General features: G+C 37.9%; 1 protein-coding gene across 3 annotated transcripts in view; it reads left to right on the forward strand.

Moving 5' to 3' along the window:
• The window catches only part of LOC150106221 (protein tyrosine phosphatase domain-containing protein 1-like), a 719,641-nt gene that overhangs the window by 266,270 nt on the left and 431,451 nt on the right, over nucleotides 1-21,920 (forward strand). For all 3 annotated transcript variants that reach the window (XM_090392247.1, XM_090392246.1, XM_090392248.1), the window contains exon 5: nucleotides 8,702-8,817. In XM_090392247.1, the coding sequence (XP_090248373.1) occupies nucleotides 8,702-8,817 (116 nt within the window). The remainder of the gene's footprint in view (nucleotides 1-8,701; nucleotides 8,818-21,920) is intronic.

Raw genomic sequence — 21,920 nt, forward strand, 5'->3', positions numbered from 1 at the left:
ATTAAAGGTGTTTATGATGGAGCAGATAGTGAGTCATCCACCTCAAGCCTACGAAGATCTCCAGGATGTACAAAAGGAGGGGGGGGAACTACCAGCACACAGGAGAAAGTCTGCATTCACTTGTAAGTACTTATAATAATATTATAAATATATTTGGTGATCAGAATGGGATATGTCAATGAAAATTAGCACAAATTAATTTAATGATGTTTGTCCGAAGAAATTACGACATGCCACAAGATTTCATTAGTCCAGTGATTGATAACTAATTTAAATGCAATTTATATTTGTCAATATGCCACACCCTATACACAAGTGTACTAATACTCTTTATGATTATATAATAATTAATTATTAATACTTACGTTAATGAATGAACTTTAAAAACTATTGGAAAGTATTTACGAGTAAATTTGTTTGGACCGGGCCCTCGGAAAAAAAGAAATCAGCTAACGCCTTTTTAATCCCGTATATAGGGCCTAGGCGAGGCTTAAAAAAGACTCTTAAAAAAGAATTCTTCTTACTCTTTAAATTAATTTTATAATTAATATCTGATTTATTTCGAACTGTTTATTTTTTGTTACTGAACATTTTATCAAATCATTCTTATTACAATTGCCTTTTACATTATTTGATACGGTTTAGTACTTTTCTTACAAGTTTATTTTGAGTGTTGCAGTCTTTATTATTATTATTATTATTATTATTATTATTATTATTAAACAAGACCTCATGGAGTCAAAGACTCATCTAGGAGGTCCTTTTATCTCACACACATCTCATCATACCGGGTCTTAAACACATTCAAACTCCTTGCAGACACCACACTCTCAGGCAAGGCATTCCAATCATTCACAACTCTGCACGAAAAAAACCTGCCTCTCACTCCCCTACTCACACCCTCTTTATACAGTTTCCAGACATGACCTCTGGTTCTCCCCTGATCTCCCACTATTCTCTGTAGAACTTCTCCACCATTGATCCTATAACAACCCCTTACCAACTTGTAGGTCTCTATCATATCTCCCCTCTTCCTTCTCTCCACTAGACTCTGCAAATTACATCTTTTCAATCTTTCCTCATACTCGACATTCCAGAGGTCAGAAACTACCTTAGTCAGTCGCCTTTGGACCCTTTCCAACATCTCTTCATCCTTCTGAAAACCAGGTGACCAAATCTGGGCACAATAGTCCATGTGTGGCCTAATCAAAGCCTTATACAATGAAACAAGAATCTCTCTACTTCTACACGTCAGTGTCCTCCTCATCATTCCCAGAAGTCTTTGTGTTGTCTTCACAATTTTGGCGATGTGTCCCCTAAATTTTAGATCCTTATCCGCTATCACTCCCAGATCTCTTATTTCCTCTACTTCCAACAATATATTCTCACCAAGCATAAATTCTGCATCCCATCTTTGTTTTCCAAATTTTAAAACCTTACATTTTGCAACATTGAACTCACATCCCCATTTGCTTGCCCAATCACTCAATTTATTAAAGTCTTCTTGCAAGGCCACAACATCTTCACTACTCTTTATGGTTCGTCCCAACTTTGCATCATCTGCAAACAACTGAATATCTCCATCCAAATCTTCACCAATATCATTAATATACAAGTTAAATAGTAATGGCCCTAAAACAGATCCCTGAGGCACTCCACTAGTGACTTTCCTTTTCCTGGATATTGCACCCCCATACACAACTTGTTGATACCTATCAGATAGCCAGTCTCCAATCCAATGCACTAATCTAATATCCAACCCCATCTGCTCTACTTTGATTGTCAACTTATCATGAGGTACTCTATCAAAAGCTTTTGCAAAATCCAAATATATTACTGTGTGTCCTTCTCCTCTGTCCAAGGAAGCAGTCACTTTATTGTAATAAGTAAGTAGATTACTAAAACACGACCTCCCTTTAGCAAATCCATGCTGTCCATCAAAGATTATGCCATTGTTGTCAACCCAACTCTGGATCCTAGTTCTCACAAGCTTCTCCAACAACTTAACCACAACACCTGACACACAGATAGGCCTATAGTTTGATGCTTGAGTTCGATCACCTCCTTTATGAAGTGGCACAATCTTGCCCTCCTTCCACTCTTTAGGGACTTGACCAAGTGCAAGACTCGTATTAAAAAAATATGTCAAGGCAGGTGTCAACTCTCTGGCACATTCCTTCAGAATACGCGGTGATATATTATCAAGTCCCACAGCCTTATTTACATCTAGTTTACTCAACTCCCCAAACACCTCTTCCTCACTTACAGTCAGTCTCTCCTCCCCATCATCAACTGCTCTTAATCTCTCCATGAAGTCACATTCACAAGATTGAAAGATCTTTATGAACTGAGATCATTAAGTATCTCCACCACACATTCTGCAACAGCTGTCTTTATACCATTTCCTCCAATCAATGTCATCCTTCCATAATCATTCTTTCTTTTGCTGGCTACATATCGAAAGAACTCCCTAGGATTCTTTTAAGCTTCATTAGCTAACTGCTGTTCATACCTCTCTTTAGCTACTCTCACCAACCAAGTCACTCTCCTGGTCTTTGTAGAACTCATGAAATCGGTTACTTCCACTTCTCTTATGCTGCCTCCACAATGCCCTCTTTCTCTGTATTGCATGCTTAATCTCTTTATTCATCCATCTCACACCTAACTTATTTAACCTTCTCACCCGTGGTATACATTTAGACATTGCATCCACTAAATATTTTTTGAAAATCCCCCAAGCTGCATTGATCTCTTTTCCAGCTAACTCCTCATTCCATGCTACACCTGCAAGCTGTCTCCTAAGCTCTTCATAATCACCCCCCTTGTAGTTCCACATATACCCTTTTTTCACAGGGGTCCTTGCACTGCTGGCAACCACCCAAGTAATCACCTCATGGTCACTTTCACCAATTGGTGGATGATTTGATACCTCATTGATAATTACATCCTCCGATGAGATGACTAAATCCAAGACCCTTAATCATCTTGTGCCCTTTGTTACATACTGTCTGAGATAGTTATCCCTCAAAAACTCAAGAAACTCATTTTCTTTACTTCCAGTTGCTATCTCTTCATTCCAGTCTATATTGCCATAATTAAAATCACCCATAATGATCACCCTTTTCTTATTTGCTTGGCTTATTTGACTATACATTTCACTATCACCACCATCCACATTACCAGGTCTATAACAACATCCCACCAAGTATTTGATTCTATTCACCTCTATCTCACACCATACTGCCTCAAAACCACTGGCCCCATTTCCCTCTTGCATCTCTACTTTGTATGGACATAACTCTTTCTCTATCATCAATAGCACTCCCCCTCCCTTTTTACCCCTTCTATCCTCACGAAACACATCATACCTTTCCATCTCTATTCCTGTCAGGATGTCATCCTTTTCCAATCATGTCTCACTTATTCCGACAATCTCTGGGTGCACAGACGCAACTAGTGCAACCATTTCATCCGCCTTGTTTCTTATACTTCTAGCATTGGTATACAAACACAACATCTCATTTCTGGATCTACAGCTAGTTCCACTGATACCACTCACTCGATGTGATCTCTCCATGCTGGACTGGGGCCATTTCCCTTTCTGCTTCTTCATTTTAGAACCCTTTGCAATTCCATCTGTTTCCTTTTGATTCCTGATCATCCCATTACTTTCCTGCCTACACATTCTCTCACCTCCTCTTGGAGCATCCACCTTTCTCACGCTGTGTATCCCTGTCCACCCTGAGCCTTGCCGTTTCCCTGCTCCTCTTGCACATCCATTCTCTCATTTTCTCTACTCATACCACTCACTTCCACATTCATTTCCACTCCTTCAATCTCTCCTGTCTTACTCTCCTGCTCTTCCACATCACTCCCCTCTCGATCTGATTCATTCTCTCTATTCACTTCTCTACCTTCCAGCAGCAGTCTCTCCAAGCGACTCACACCATAACCACTCAAATGCAGTCCATCGCTCCCATACAGCTCACTTCGTCCCTCAAACTCATTCCACACATTAACAAACTCTACTCCCATCTCCTCACACATTTCAGCCAGAATATCATTCATAATCCTTGCTCTCCGCCTCATTTCACCACAATCATACCTAGGCAACACACTGACCACCCTTCCTGTCACACTATTCTCCTTTATCTTTCCAAGCAGTCTCCTGACATTCATTTTGACATGCTCTTTGTTCTCTCTCAAATCAATCGTACCAATTAATACAATTAACTCTTTTGCTCGTTCCCGCCTCATATTCAATGCCTCAATCACTCTACTCATTTTACCGCCTGGAAAACATACCTTGTGCATTTTATCCTCTAGCACACCTTTAATAATGGAGTCGCAATACAACGCCACTCGCTCATCTTTTGTTATCTCTTTCATGCCATCATGATTTATTTTAATAGTTTTGACCTGAATTCTCTTAATTTCATTCCGCATCCATTTCATTTCTTGCTTCATCCAATCCAATTCACCTTCTGAACCTCGCGACACATTCACTCTATCATTAAATCTTTCTAACTTTCTAACTCTCGACCCCCTCTTCTCACTTTCCCTCTCATTCATCCTTCTTTGTTTCCGTACTTTCGGTCCAACATACGTCCAACTTAAGCTATCATTCTTCTCACTTTTACTGTCATTCATCTTTCTTTGGTTCAGTACTTTCGTTCCAACATGCGTCCAACTTTCGCCATCAGTCATTCTTTTTTCGCTATCATTCATTCTTTCGATTTTTTTTACTTGCGATTTCTGCACCACGCCATTTCTACTTTCATTCGTTCTCTCAATTTCGTTTCTTTCCGCCTTACTTTCGTCCCTTTTAACATCCGTTACGGTTGTCAAATTGCTCTTTTTCTTTTTTCCTGATTTTTTAAAATTTTTTGCCCGTCTTTCCCGCCATCCTTCTCTTTCAAACGTGCACTCGCGACACTATCGGTACTAGCACTTTCTGTCATCAACTTCATATTCGCATTCATCAATTCCTCGTTCAGGTCACATTTCGCACACACCCTTCTTCCATCCGCACTAAACATCCACAAATCATTTATGTAGTCGAAGGAATACATATAACAGACCTCACACTTAACGAACCGACTGAAATCCAAATTAAAATCATGGAATGACAATGCCGCCGCCATTTTTTTTTTTTTCTCTGCAGGTTACTAGGTCTAATATTAACGTTTTCGTATTTAGTTTAAGGAAGAAAAAAAACCCCACACTAATAATATCGGTAGCGTACAACGTTTACAGCCGCTCTTTTTTTACTCGTCTTTTTTTACTATTTTGCATTATTCATTTACTTTTATATTATTCGACATTTCTTATTTATAATCTTATTGTTTTTCATACTAAAGTTACCTTTTATAACACAATTCTATTTGTTTTTATTATAGCTCTGACAAATATTGGAATTTGAATATTATTGAAAAAATACCCATGGATCCTTGTTTAAAGACAGGAACTTTAACACAAGGAGGATCAAGTACTTCTGCTGACACATCTACTCGTATGATTGGGGAAGATATGGAATTACAAACTGCGGTTTCTTCAAAAGCTAATATTAAAGAATAAGAGTCATCTAAGAACAGACCAAAACGGAAGTACCATGGAAGTTATTTAAATTATGGATTTACGTGTATTGGCAATACACATGCTCCTGATGCAATGTGTGTTTTATGTAATAAAATACTAGTAAACAGTTCTTTGGCTCCAGCTAAACTTCGTAGGCACTTCGAAACAAAACACGCTGATTACAAAGGAAAAGATATATATTTTTTTAAGAGACGACGTGACTCGCTTGAAAAATCTAAACTTCAAATGGCTACAATTGCTACAACTGAAAATGCAACAGAGGCGTCTTTTCGCGTGAGTTACTGCATTGCACTTCATGGTGAAGCTCATACAATTGGTGAGACGCTAATTAAGCCTTGTGTGAAAGACATTGTATCATGCATGTTAAACGAGCAAGTTGCTAAAAAAATAGATGCAGTACAATTATCAAATGATACTGTTTCACGCCGCATCAAAGATCTTTCTGCTGACATAGAAAAAGAGCTAATTCATCGACTTAGACTTTGCAGTGAATATTCATTGCAAATGGATGAATCTACAGATGTTGCAGGACTCGCTGTATTACTAGTGTTTGTTCGTTACATACTTGATAAAAGTATTGAAGAAGATTTACTCATGTGCGAATATCTACAAGAAAAAACTACCGGAGAAGATATATTCAACTGTATTAATAATTATATTACAAAACAGGAAATCGGTTGGGAGAAGTGTATTGATATTTGTACAGATGGTGCTCAAGCAATGGTCGGAAAGATGAAGGGAGTTGTAACACGTATACTGCAAATAGCCACAAGAGCCACCAAAAGTCATTGTGTTTTACATAGACAAGCACTAGTAACAAAAAGAATTCCTACATATTTAAAAACTATTTTGGATGAAGCCGTAAAAATGATCAACTATGTAAAATCTCGACCACTTCAATCCAGATTATTTAAAATTTTGTGCGATGAAATGGGTAGTGCACATAACGCACTTTTATTAGATACTGAAGTGATTAGATGGCTATCCAGAGGAAAAGCATTATTGAGGCTTTTTGAACTTCGTAGTGAGTTAATGGTCTTCTTGATGTCACATAATTTAGGACAAAATTTTATTGAATTAAGAAATTCTTCATGGTTGATGAGTCTTGCGTATCTGGCAGATATTTTTACAAAGTGCAATGAAATTAACTTATCATTACAAGGAAAGAATATTACAATTTTTAAAACAAGAGATAAAATTGCATCTTTTGATAGGAAGTTGCAATTCTGGATTTCTACAGTTGAACAGAATAATTTTGATTGTTTTCCCACCTTGCATGAATTTTTGACTGAAATAAATTCAAAAGTGAATGAAGAAGTATCTAACTTAATTTTAGAACACTTGCATGACTTGCAATCAACCCTTTTGCAATATTTTCCAAAATCTAGTGAGGACAATTCCTGGGTTCTGAATTCATTTACAGTGACAGCTAAGCCAGTAGGCTTCAGCGCAAGTGACTATGAGAATCTAATTGACTTAATTAGTGACTCTGATTTAAAACAAAAATACAAGGAACTGCCAATAAATGATTTCTGGACAAATTTAACAGAAGAGTACCCCAGCATGTCAAAACTAGCTATTCTTGTTTTACTTCCTTTTACAACGACATATTTATGCGAGGCAGGATTTTCATATTATGCTGCAACCAAATCAAAGCCCAGGAACAGACTCGACGCTACACCAAATATGAGAATTCAGCTTTCTAATATTGTGCCTGATATCAAAATAATTTGTAATTCAAAGACCCAAAAACATCGGAGTCATTAAGAAAACTTAATTTGCAATATACGTTTTACTATTTTTATGTGTTTTGTTTTTACTAATTAATATTTCACAATAAATGATTGTTTTTTTTTAACGCTTAGATTTATTCATTTATTTTATTTATATTTACCTAACCTACAAATCCAGCACACAGGAGAATAAGTCTGCATGCACTCATTAAGTACTTATAATAATATTAAAATTTTTTGGTGATCAGAATGGGATATGTCAATGAAAATCAGCACAAATTAATTTAATGATGGTTTAATTGATGTTTAATTAATTATAAATCATCAATAATTATCAATTATTAATTAATTGATAGTTAATGTATTGTATTAATTATTAATTAATACATTACAAAATAACCAAGTGTTCCGTGAACATTTCAGGATTTGTGAAGTGTTCCGTCATAGAAAAAGTTTGAGAAACCCTGGTATAAGGCATTGATCAGGCCTCATATAGATTATTGTGCACAGATTTTGTTGCCTGGTTTTCATGGTGGTGAGGATATATCGGAAAGGGTCCAGAGAAGATTCACAAAGATGGTCAGTGGTCTTTGGAATTTTAAGTATGAAGACAAATTGAGAGAATGTAAATTGCAGAGTCTTGCAAATAGGAGGAACGGGGGATATAATTGAGATATATAAGCTGGTCAGGGTTTATCAGGTTGACATGGAAAAAATTTTTCATAGAATGGGAGAGGGGTAGAACAAGAAGCCATCACTGGAAACTACATGAGGGTGTGAGCAGAGGAGTGAGGAGTAGGTTTTTTGCATGGAGAGTGGTTGGTGAGTGTTGTGAATGTTGATTCATTAAATCAGTTTAAGACACGGTTGGATGAGCATGTGTGACATAGTGTGTACCTCTCATGATGAGCCTCCTACTGCATGGAAGTCAGATATTAATAATATTAATAATAATAAATGGTCTTCTATCATTGTATGAATTTTTATTTCAGACTTATAAGAATACATATTCACTTATACATATCTGCTAACATTTATTTCACCACTGGTAGTTATACAGGGTTATAATTAGCATAGCATTAACAACAACTTATAATTTATTTGGCAACTGTGGTAGAGTATATCGGGATAATATCTGGCAAATGAGATATTTGCCTGACTGGTGAGTCAGCACAAAATTTTTCAAACTCTGTTCATAGATAATATTCTTTAACTGATGCCTTAATTTGGAGTATATCACATAAATTATTTGAACTTTCTCATTTACTTTTATTAAATGACACAGGTGTTAATTTGACAGACAATCTGTTGTTCTTTTGGTAGAAAAGGATATACATGTTTAAGTTATTTGGATGTTATTTGTTTTTCAGTTTTGGAATAAAGTCAATAATTAATCTTCAGCAACCAGGAGAACACTCAAGTTGTGGAAACCCCCTTGATGATTCTGGCTTTTCATATGATCCTCAAACATTTATGGAAAATAACAGTAAGTAGTAGCTTAGATTATTAGATCTGATAAATAATTGGCATGTATTTGAGGGAAGAATGGATTTTTACAAAAGTAACGGATTGCATTTGAATGGCTTTGGTATGAGAGACGACTATCTTAAGCAGTATGTAACTGACGGCACATGAAGATGTTGGAAGTTTTTTCCACTTGGTTAGACTATAATATATTTAGTTTAATCCTTTATCCAAGTGTAAGCACACAAAGTTTGCTCCTGAAGTATCTTGAGGACTGAGGCAACTCATGGTAAAGGTGGACCAAGCTCTCATCACTCCTTGTCTTAGTATCTCCCATAATGCAAATTACATCTCCTTGCAGACATGTATAATATAATGCTATGCATTAAGGGAAGGGCCACTACCCAGACCGGTTTCGATCTCTTTATTAAGGCCTCGTCACTGGGAGCCAGAACCAGAGGTGATACTAAGGTGGGATCAATGGAGAAGTCATATTTGCCTATATGAGTTGCTAAAAGGTGTCTCACCTTATTATTAAATTACTCTGGATTTAGAGAAAGATGTTGGAAGTTTTATGCCACTCGGTTAGACTATAATATATTTAGTTTAATCCTTTATCGAAGTGTAAGCACACAAAGTTTGTACCTGAAGTATCTTTAGGACTGTGGCAACTCATGGTAAAGGTGGACCAAGCTCTCATCACTCCTTGTCTTAGAATCTCGCATAATGCAAAGCACGTCTCCTTGCAGACATGTATGATGCTATTTAAAAAAAAAAAGCTTCCAATATCTTTCTCTAAATCCAGAGTAATTTAATAAAGAGGTGAGACGCCTTTTGGCAACTCGTATAGGTAAATATGACTTCTCCATTGCTCTCAACTTAGTATCACCACCTCTGGGTCTGACTCCCACTGACAAGACCTCAATAAAGGTCGAAACCGGACTGGGTAGTTGCCTTTCCTTAATGCATAGCATTATACATGTCTGCAAGGAGATGTGCTTTGCATTATGAGAGATACTAAGACAAGGAGTGATGAGAGCTTCGTCCACCTTTACCACGAGTTGCTTCAGTCCTGAAGATATTTCAGGTGTAAACTTTGTGTGCTTACACTTGGATAAAGGATTAAACTAAGTATATTATGGCACATGAAGATCAAGAGTCTTAGATCTAATTATTTCATTGGAGGATGTGATTGTGAGTGGGATATTACATTTCCCTCCCAGTTAGTGAGAGTAACCATAAGCTAATCATCTAAGTGGTGGCCAGTCATATGAAGACTTCTATCAGAAAAGGATATACACTATCTACCAATAATTGTCTGGAAACTTTAGCAATGTACAATTGATTTGTCCCAGCAGACGAACCCTAATATCAGATATGTCCACGTTTGGCTTTGATCACCTCCTGCACCTTTTAAGGGAGGCTTTCCACCAATTTGCAGCAGACATCAGGTGGAATTTATTTCCATTTCTCCATCAAAGCAGCACTGAGTTCGACGACATATCAAGGACATGCTGCTCTGGACCTCATTCGCTGATCCAGTTTGATAGGGATTGAGGTCAGGACCCTGCGCAGGTCAGGGCAGTCATTTAACACCCTTTTTTCATACCATTCCATAACAGATGCAACTTTGTGGCATGGGGGCATTGTCTTCTTGATAGTAACATGGGTCCGTTCCATAAAATCTCCACAGTGTAGGCAGGACGTGATTATCCAGAATATCAAGGTACTGAGCTGCCTTCATGGAATCACAGAAAAACCAGTCGTCCCACTCCAAACCAGCTGAATGTATGCCACACCATTATTCCTCCACTACCAAACTTTACTGTAGATACAACACATTGTGGTAACAAGCGTTCACCAAGCTGCCTCCATACCAATACCCTGCTATCGGACTGGGAACAGGTGAACCTTAATTCATCACTCTAGAGTACTGTTTTCCACTAGTCAATTGTCCAGCTCACACACTCTTTGCACTAAGCCAGATGAGCTGCCTTGTTCATTGTTATGATGTTCAGCTTATGTGCCGCTGCTTTTCCATGGAAACCCAGTAAATAGAGTTCTTTTCATACAGTATTAGTGCTCACCATGATGTTACTGGCACGGAACTCATCACAGATAGTTCATGTCGATTGTAGCTGGTTTTTGTGTGCCACCCGTTTTAACACTCTCATGTCCCTGTCAGTCAATTTTGGCAGCTGCCCTGAGTTTTCCTGCATTGGTGATGCCAGAACTTCATTTGTTGATCACATCACCAACTATTTATTTTGGATGCGCCAGTTGAGAGGCAGTGATACATATGGACATGCTACCAGTGTGACAGCCCATGATGGCACCTTTCTCAAAGTTACTGAGTTCATGTCGTGTTACCATACCACCTGTATTCAACTGCTATGATGAAATACTGCTTCCTACTATCTGTATGCCGATTTTTATGCTATTAACAAACCTGGAATGTTCCATAACTTCAAATTATTATTATTATTATTATTGTGTAACACCTCCACAGAGACCAAAGACTCATCGAGGGAGCAGTGTGCCAACAGCATCGAACGATTGATTCCTTTCCAACTACTAACCATGCTCAAACTTGCTTAACTTTTTGTGTGAGCTATTAGTAGCAGAGGCTCTACCAATCGACCAACCTATACTAGCAAATAACAGTGGTGTTTGGACAATTATTGGTAGATAGTGTATGTGAAACTGCATGGTTGGTGAATATGAGAAGCTTAGGAGATGGTTTGGAGCTATAGCATGGAATGCAGAGTTAAGTGGAAAGAAGATAAATGCTGCTTGGGAACTGATCAAGAGATATTTAACAACATCAATGGGTGAATGTATTCCGAAGGTCAAAAGGCTGAATGAGGAGATCATGCAGAAAATGTGGAAGAAGACACTTTGGAATGGCACAAGATGAATAATGTTTGCAAAAAGAGTATAAGTATGAAGAGCAGGCCAGGAGAATGACTCGTTGGCAAGGACAGTAAAAGTGCAGTATGAGCAAAAATTAGCAAATCAGACCAAGAAAACTATAAGGAGTTTTTTGTTTTGTGGCAAATAGACAGAAGAATGATTATGGCAAGATAATGCTAATGATTGTAACGAATTAGAGTGGTAACTAATGCAGATGAAAATGGTTGAGGTATTCTGCAAGCAATTCATCAGTGTGTTCCATCTTCAGTGTGAATTCAAAAGCTGAAATGTAGAGAATGAAATGAGAAAAGATTTAGGGTTAGTGATCAAGAGGTATTATGTAGTATTATATGAGGGGTTAAGTAGGCTAGATGTCATTAAGGCAATAGGATAACATATCACCATGTGGCTTAATTGAATTCTAAGGAAGTAGCTTCATCCTTGGCCTACTGTTTAACAAGAGTCTTGCAGCAGCAGAAGTCCCAAAGAAATGTGCTAATACTAGAGACAAGAAGGTGATTACTGTTATGACAAGATGAATAATTGTAATAATCGGTTGCACACAGAGTATAAAGAGCAGTCCAGGAGGGTGATTCATAAAGGACAGCAAAAGTGCAGTACAAGCAGCAATTAGAAAATTAGAAATTAGCAAGTCTTTGTGTGTTTCACTTCAAAGGTGGTGATAAGGCTATAAATTATAGGCCAGATATCTGGAGTTGTAGTTCAGGTATTGAAGTGGTTGATGAAAGAGCCAGGACATAAAAGAGGGTTGGTAACAGCAGTATTCTTTGTGCTTCTCAGAATGGGTTTCTTAAAGGGAGGTCATGTTTTACCAACATTTGTGCTTTAACAAGGTAATGAATGTATTGGACATGGGAGATGTATATACAGTGGTGTACTTAGATTTTGCCACTCCTTTGATAGATTGCTGCACCACAAGTTGGTAACTATACTGGAACAGATGGGATTGAATGATGGGTTATTAAGTTGGATAGGCAACTGACTTTCAGATAGGTATTGACACACTGTCTATGGGTGTGATATTCTGGAAAAGGTATGTCACTTGTTGTGCTTTAGGCATCTGGTTTGGGACCGTTGCTATTTAATTTGTATATTAGTGATATTTGGATGTGTTTAACTGGAGATATACGACTGTTTGCAGATGACGCAAAAAGTGGAGAGTGTGATAAGGAACTGCAGGAACCACAATCAGATGTTGTGGTCTTACAGGAGAATTTGAATAGATTGTATGAGCGGGAAAATGTATGATAATGTCAATTTGATGTTGCAAAGTGTAAGGTTCGGAAATTTGTAAATCAACAATGGGAACCAAAGTATACACTTGTTGGGGAAATTTTGGAGGAGTTTGAGGACACATGAGACCTTGGAGTGGTGGATAGACAAGGATCTGAAGTTCAGAGGCAATACTGCATAGTTATGAAGTCATTGCATCAGATTATGGGAATGATGCAGAGGACTCAAATGAACCATATCTCATGCAGAAATGAGGTATGTATAAGACTTGAGGTATGTATAAGACTTGATCTTGTTCAATTGTACAAGACCTTGATCAGACCTTATATAGATTATTGTGCACAGATTTGATTCCCTGATTTTCATGGTGATGAGGATATATTAGAAAGAGTCCAAAGAAAACTGACAGGTTGTAACTGGTCTTTGGATGTGGAATATGAAGGCAGATTGAGGGAATGCAATTTGCTATGCCATGTGAATAGGAGAAAGAGAGCAGGAGTATGATAGGTAAGGGGTTGTTACGGGTTAATGTGGAAAATTTTTTTTTCATAGAATGGGAGAAGTGTGGGGTAGAACAAGGTACATCCCTAAAAACTTCTATAATGAAGGTGTGGTGAGCAAGGGCATAAGGAACAGTTTCTTTGCATGGAGGGTAGTTGGTGTGTGGAATGTATTGCCTGATGGTGTGGTGAATGCAGGTACATTGAATGTGTTTAAAGCATGGTTTGATGGATTTTGTGTGTAACAGGTATCTACTGCGATGAGTCTTAACTCTATGGAGTTGTGGTGTTCCTAATAATAATTCTGCATTTAAAGAAATTCTTTTAAAACATGGACTGTTTTTCAAAATAGAGTCCAAGTTACATGACATCTAACCTTCAAATTATTTGGTTTTTTGCAAGCATTGACATAATATCTGAAAAACCAGTCATTAATAGATAAGTCAGTTAATTGGTTGAAATAGGTAATAATATAATAGAAGGGGTAGTCCCTGAGCATTAGGGACTATCCCATCTATCACATTCTTCTTGATGTTATACTCAAAATCAGATTAATAGTCAGATTACACTCTTGGAAGATATTACCATTTGGGATTCAAATTCAAAAATCGGCTGTTCCAGCTATAAGCTTACTAAGCAATTATCCACAATAGTGTCTGCTTTTGTAGATAAATGTTTTCATGTAACAGATACCTTGGGTTTCATAAATGAATTTTTGAACTTTGTCACATGTACAGGTAACAGATAGTTATCTTCTTTTTGTTTTGCTTTTCTGCTGACATTCCTTTTGAAATATACTTTGAGTCATGAAGCAAAATTTCTCACCAAATATTATCGCACTCTTTTTCTATTTTTCCCAAATTAAGAGAAAGTGGAATTTATGGAAGATTTGTATGGAGAAAAAAAAATTCATAAATAAATTGAACACTTGTATACAACTTTCATCCTTCGATATAGTACACGTTCATGGATGATGTTTTTGCAATATGACAAATGTTCATTAATAGACCTTCAAGAATTTGTAAACAAAATTCTTTGTGATCAGATTGTACCAAATAGCTATGGTTGATTACTCAGGAATATAGGTAAGAAATTGGTTGACTAATAGAAGTAGAAAGTTTTTCAACTTGGGTATATTATGTATTCAAGATACCAAGTAATTTTATATAAACTTGGTTTTTAATCCTATTTCCCAAGTAAGCAAACAGACAAGTAAATCAAGTTTGTGCCTGCATGTAATGCAAGTCTGAGGCAACTCATGGTAGTGCCAGTCTGAGGCAACACGAGTTGCCTCAGACCTGAACTATGTGCAGGCACAAACTTGACTTAGTTGTCTGTTTGCTTACTTGGGAAATAGGATTAAAAAAAAAGATTATATAAAATTACTTGGTATCTTGAATGACTAATAGAAGACAAGAAGTATCGTTCAAAGGAGAGTTTCATAGGACCAAGTTGCTATGAACAGAGGCACCACAGAGTTGGGTGGCATCCTTCTTGTTGTTGTTTATTATATTCAAAAATATTCAAAATGATTTTATGTTCAAATATTAAGAGTAAAGTTTCTCTTTTCTGTAAGTTGCTAATTGGTCATTTGTTCTGATAAAATTAAAATATTGGAGGAGTGGCTGAGGAAGTTTAAATTTAATATGGACAAATGCAATGATGCTCAGTTCATTAAGAAGATAATATTAGATGCATATTGAATGAACAGACTTTAGAAAAAAGTTAACAGATGTAAAGATTTGAGTATTTTGATTTATAGGGAATTGAAATTCAGATATGATACTAAAGATAATTAGCAAAGCCAAACAGATAGGATTACTAAAAAAAAAAAAACTTCACTTATAGGTGTAATGGCATTCTAACTATTGACAGTGGTTTTGAAATGCAGGCGGACAGGATGAAATGTTTAGCAGGGTATTGTTATAGATCTGGTAATGTGGAAGGCAGTGAGAAGGAAATGTTTAGACAAATTGGCCTGGCTAATAAGAAAAGAATGATCATTATGGGTAATTTCAATTATGGTAATGTAGATTGGAATGAAGAGACAGCATCAGGAACCAAAGAGAATGAATGTCTTAAGTTTTTAAGGAATAACTATGTTAAGCATTATATAACAGAGGCCGCACATGGATCAAGGGTCTTGGATTTGATTATCTCATCAGAAGATATTATTGTAAATGAAGTGTCGCATCATCCTCCAGTTGGTGAAAGTGACACTTGGGTGATGGCCAGCCATATCTAGACTTTTGTGGGAAAGAGTTATGTGGAACTATAAGGCAGGCAAACTCAGGTAGCGGCTCCCAGTGCTATTATGAAATGAGGAATTGCATGGGAAGGAAATCAGTGCTGCTTGGTTTCTACTCAGGAGTTATCTGGCAGAGGCAAGGTCAGGAGACTATATAAAGTAGATGTAAAACGGATTCCCCATTTTTCTACGTTTTTGAGTTCTAAATTGTTTCTCTGAATATGAGTGTACTTCAGTGGTTGTTTTTTGGAAGTTAGTTGATGTCGCGATATAATATATTTTGGTTACCATCAGAATCGAATGCATAACGGTGGAAGACAAAACGAAGCTAAGTTTTCATTACTGTATTTAATTATATTTCATTTTATTTAATTATATTTAGTGTACTTAAATGTTTTTTTTTTGCTTGTAATTGTTTGTACTTTTTTCTTATTTATTTAATGGAATTTATTAATTGAATAATTATTAAAGATTACACTACTCGGCAGTAAGGAATGATGGTGGATTCAGCTGCAGTCGCAAGTGGCGTATCGCCAAGTCCTTTGCCATTTAAGAACTCTATTATAAGTAATATCATAAGGGACTTTGTGGCATGCAGTACTTGTGGCATGTATGCATCTCGGGAATTGGATATGTGGCTTGTGAAAGAGAGCGGAGAGCGTATGTGCGCAAAATGCAGGCAGTTGGAGGAAATAAGTGCATTAGAAATATTGATATCCGACCTTGTTGCTCCAGGAACAGGGAATGAATGTAGGAATACAAGTAGTGTGATAGGAGAGAATGAAAAATATATATATATGAATGAGAAAATAATAGTTGATAGTATGGAAGGTGTGAGTGACTGTGAAAGTTTAGGAGATGGTTTTGTTTGGGAGAGTGAATTTAGATTAAGAGTGACTGACCTGCAGAGGGAGATAGATGAGCTTAAAGAGGAGGTGGAATGTCTTGTGAATGAGAGCAGAAGTATGAAAGATAAGATTAGGAGAATGGAAGAGATAAATGCAAGGCGAATCAGAGTAGGGAAGAGAGAGAATTTAGGGAGTATTAGTAAGAGTCATGGGGTGCTAGAAGAGGAGAGAATGGAAACAGTAGAAGAGAGGGAATGAGAGAGAGGTATGGGAATGCTAGCAGACAAGAGGATGGAAACAGTAGGAGAGACAGAATGAGAGAGAGATATAGAAGTGCTAGAAGAGGAGAGAATGGAAACAGTAGGAGAGATGGAATGAGAGAGGAGGTATGGGAATGCTAGAAGACAAGAGGATGGAAACAGTAGGAGAAACAGAATGAGAGAGGGATATGGAAGTGCTAGAAGTGGAGAAAATGGAAACAGTAGGAGAGAGGGAATGAGAGAGATCTATGGGAGTGCTAGAAGAGGAGAGAATGGAAACAGTAGGAGAGAGAGAGAGTTATGGGAATGCTAGAAGAGAGAATAGCAGTAGAGGAGAGGGAATGAGAGAGACCTATAGGAATGAAAGAAGAGAAGAGAATGGAAACAATAGGAGAGAGGGAATGGTAAGAGGTATAATGTATGGCGACTCAATGATCCGTGGTGTTCAAGATAGGATGCGTGAGGAGTGTTTGCCAGGAGGAACAATAGAAAGGGTGGCTATGGCAATTAAGAGAGGTGAAAGGGTGGATGAGATGATTGTGATGGTAGGAACGAATGATTTGAGTGGTAATGTAAATCGGGCAGCGAGAGATATGAGATTTTTGCTTGAGACTGTACAGAAGAAGAGAGAGAGAGGAAAAATAGTGTGTGTGTTGCCTAGGTATGATAATGATGAGCTGAGCAGAAGAGCGGTGATATTGAATGGCATAATAGCAAGAATGTGTGACAAGAGAGGACTGGTATATGTGGATGCTTGGAGTGCGTTTGAGGAAAGAGAGGAATTGTATGCGAGAGACCGTTTACATTTGAATGAGGAAGGACGTAGGCATCTGGAGAGATTGCTGTTCTGAACGAGTCAGTGTGTCCCAGGGAGGATGATAGCAGGGGTGGCCTCTTGTGGGAATGGATACTTGGGAGAAGGGAGACGATGTCAGGTAACATTGAGCCCAGTGGAGTCTAGAAGAGATAATGCTGGGTATAGAAACAATGGCATTTATATGCTTTATACTAATGCCGGAGTATCCGGAATAAGGGAGAGGAATTGGTGGTGCAGATAGCATCAGCCTGGCCAAAAATTATTGTGATCACTGAGACATGGTTGACAGAAGGGGATATAACAACAGGAATAGAAGTCGCTGGGTATAGTATTTTTCGTCAGGATAGGAGGGGAAAGCGTGGTGGTGGGGTACTGCTTATGATGTGATGACCTACGTCCTCTACGAGTGGAGGCTTTGGAAGGAAGTGAGACAAATGATTTTGAGAGTGTATGGTGTGAGGTAGAGGTGGAAAAGACAGGATATTTAGTGGGGTGTTGCTACAGACCCAGGAGCACAGAGGATGGGTACCAGGAGATATTTAGACAGCTAAGTTTGGCCAGTGCAAGAAGAATGATTGTTATGGGAGATTTTAACTACAGTAGTATAAATTGGAGAGAGGAAGATGCATGTAGCAATAGGGGAATGGAATCTCTAGAATGCTTGAGGGACAAATGTCTTAGACAACATGTAATAGAGGGAACAAGAGGTTCAAGAGTTTTGGATTTGGTTATAGCATCAGAAGAGTTGATAATAACTGAGATGACATCTCTTCCACCAGTTGGAGAGAGTGACCATTTGGTTTTGACTTGGAAAATGAATAGATATGCAGGAGTATCAAAGAGACGGGAACTTATGTGGAATTATAATGCAGGTGATTATAATAGTCTTAGACGTCAACTTCGGGAAGTTTCATGGAGGGAGGAATTGGAAGGCCGGGATATCATTAGTGCATGGGAAATTGTGAAAGAATATTTGTTAGCAGCAATGGTAAGTTGTATACCACGAGTGAAGAAGAGGACAGAATTTGGAGTAAAGTGGATGACAAACAATATTAAACAGGAATTGCATGCGAAAAAGAGGCTATGGTGAAGAGAAGATGCATGAAGAATATAAGACACAGGCCAGAAGTGACTAGTGTGGTAAGGAAAGCGAAACTGGAATATGAGAGGAGATTGGCCCTAAGATCCAAAGAAAATCCTTGGGAATTTTTTATTTCCATTTTTTCCCAGATACTCTATTCCCATTTTTATCCACTAGGATAAAAATGGGAATAGAGTGACTGATGCAGAGGACATAGTGGAATTGTTCAATGAATACTTTATTGGAGTATTTCATCCTAGTGGAGTCAGTTTTAATGCTAGAGGGATAGGGCTGGTTCGAGGTCTAGAAGTACAGGAGGAGAGTGTATTTCAGATACTGAGTACTCTGGATGTCACTAAAGCTGTGGGACTGGATGGTATTTCACCCCTAGTTTTGAGTGAATGTGCTAGGGAACTGACAGTGCCTTTAACCTGGCTTTTCAATGAAAGTCTGGCTTTGGCAAAGGTGCCCAGGGAATGGAAGGAAGGTAAGATAGTGCCATTGCATAAGGGTGGTAACAGACTGGAAGTGTCTTATGATAGGCTAGTCTGTGTGTCATCAGTAGTTGTTAAGATCTTGGAGAAAGTAGTGAGGGACCGTATTCAGCATTGGGCAGATGAGGGTAATGTTATCTGTGAGAGTCAACATGGATTTGTGAAAGGGCGCTCCTGTTTTAGCAATATGCTATCCTTTTATAATAAAGTTACAAGAACATTAGATGAGGGAAAGGCATATACTGCAATTTTCTTAGACTTGGCAAAGGCATTTGACAGGGTGCCACATGATAAGCTGATATTTAAGTTGCAGCACTTGGGTCTGGATGTCAGATTGGTCAACTGGATTCAGGATTGGCTGTCTGATACGTATCAGAGAGTTGTGTATGGTGGAGCAGTTTCAAGGAGGCAGAGGGTTACAAGTGGGGTCCCACAGGGCTCAGTACTAGGACCTATATTATTTAACCTTTATATCAATGACATTGTCAATACATTGCAGGGGGGATGTGGGGTTGATGATTGATAGAAACCTGAAGTTTAGGGGACATATTGCAAAGGTGGTGAAGGTAACACAGAGGATTGCTGCAATTATGAGAAGGACACTGACCTGCAGAGATAAGATGGTTATCATTCAGTTGTATAAGTCTCTGATCAGACCACACTTGGACTGTTGTTGTCAAATTTGGTCCCCAGGATTTGAAGTGGATAAATTAACTGTGGAAATGATACAAAGATGGTTTCAGGACTGTACAAGGATAGTTATGAGGATCGGCTGAGGGAATGTGGACTACAGAGTTTGCTGGATAGACGAAGGAGAGGTGATATGATTGAGACTTTTAAACTGTTGAGAGGTGGTTACAGGGTTGACACTGGGGAGTTCTTTCGCTTGGTTGAACAGTGGGAAGGAGTGATGACAAGAGGCCATCCCTGGAAGTTACGAAAGGAAACTGTGAGCAAGAGGGTAAGGAGTGGTTTTTTTGCATGGAGGGTGGTTGAACCATGGAATGCATTGCCTGATTGAGTGGTGGGAGTGAGAACAGTCAATGAGTTTTAAGAGTGGTATGATAGACTTTGTGTTTCTTAGGGGGGACCTCCCCTTCATGAGTCTTGACAGACTTTATGTTCTTAGGAAGGATCCCCCCCACGATGAGTCTTTTGACTCCATGGAGGCTTGAATAATAATAATAATAATAGACAACATGGGTTTGCTAAAGGAAGATCATGTTTTTGTAATCTGCTTGCTTACTTATAACAAGGTGATGAGTATATTGGAAAAGAGGGATGTATACACAGTATTATATTTAGATTTTGCAAAGGCTGTTGATAATTTCCACATGACAAACTAGTAGTTAAATTGGAACAGATGTAGTTTGGATAGTAGATTAGATTGTTAGATTGGAGATTGGCTGCCTGATAGGTATCAATTGTGTATGGGTGGGAGTAATAACCCGTAAAAGTAAAGTGACTAATGCTGTGCCCCAGGGGTCTGTTTTGGAGCCATTTTTGTTTAACTTGTGTGTAAATGATATTGGAAACGGCTTAAATGGTTATATACAATTGTTTGCTGATGGTGCAAAGTTGGGGAGAGTTTTGAGAAGTAGAGCAGATGTTGTAGCTTTGTAAGAATACCTAAATAGGCTATCTAAGTTGGCAAGTATGTGGAAATATCAGTTTAATGCTGCAAAGTGTGAGGTTTTAAAATTTGGGAAGCAAAGATGGAATGCATAGTATTGGATTGGTGGGGATACTTTGGAGGAAGTGGAGGAGATGAAAGATTTGGAGGTTGTGGTTAATAGATTTGAAATTTCATGGACATTTTCCTAAATTGTGAGGATGACACAGCAGATTATTGGAATGATGTGGAGAACACTGACATGTAAGCATGTTTTGATTCCATTGTACAAGACTTTGACCTGGCCGCATATGGATTACTGTGTACAGATTTGGTCGCATATAGTAATATGTGTGACCAAATATGTGTAATATGGTTTTCAAAAGGATGATGAGATGTCAAACAGTCACTGGGATGTGGAATATGAGGACAGATTGAGAGAATGCAAATTACAGGATAGAAGGAAGAGGGAAGACATGATTGGGACGTATAGTTAAGGGATTATTACCAGATTAGCGTGAATGAGATTTTTCATAGAATATCTGGAGATAGGCAGAGGATGAGAGGCCATTCCTGGAAGCTGTATGAAGTAGGTGTGAGGAAGAAAATCAAGAATATTCAGAGAGGACACAGTATAAATAGCAGATTAAATATAGTGGATTGTGTCGTATGGCGTGTAGTGCCAGCCACATAGATGCCATATAATAATAATAATAAGTGAAGAGAGAGAGAGAGATTGCATATCATGATATTTATGAGAATTGCTTGGTTAGTTATAATCTGTTGAATTTATTCAATAGTAGACTTAAATGAAGTTTATGAATCAGGGCATATTATTACTTTAGTATTATTGTTATATAGATATCTCCATGGAGTCAGTAGACTCATCATGGGAGACCCACACTAAGCTTCATACACACAATACATGTCATATTACAGGGCACTCACAACTAATTCTGGCAATCCGTTCCACTTGTCACTTCCCTTCAAGTAAAAAATCTAGTGCACAACATGCTCTACCCTTCTTGCTTGCAATTTGTATGCTCGTGAATATGCTGATCGTCTTTTTTTTTTTCTTTTTTATGCAGTTCTTGCATT

The sequence above is a fragment of the Typopeltis vanoorti genome, chromosome 5 (assembly GCF_054136105.1).
Source record: "Typopeltis vanoorti isolate ZY-2024b chromosome 5, IOZ_Tvanoo_1.0, whole genome shotgun sequence".
NCBI classification, from domain to species: Eukaryota; Metazoa; Arthropoda; class Arachnida; order Uropygi; family Thelyphonidae; genus Typopeltis; species Typopeltis vanoorti.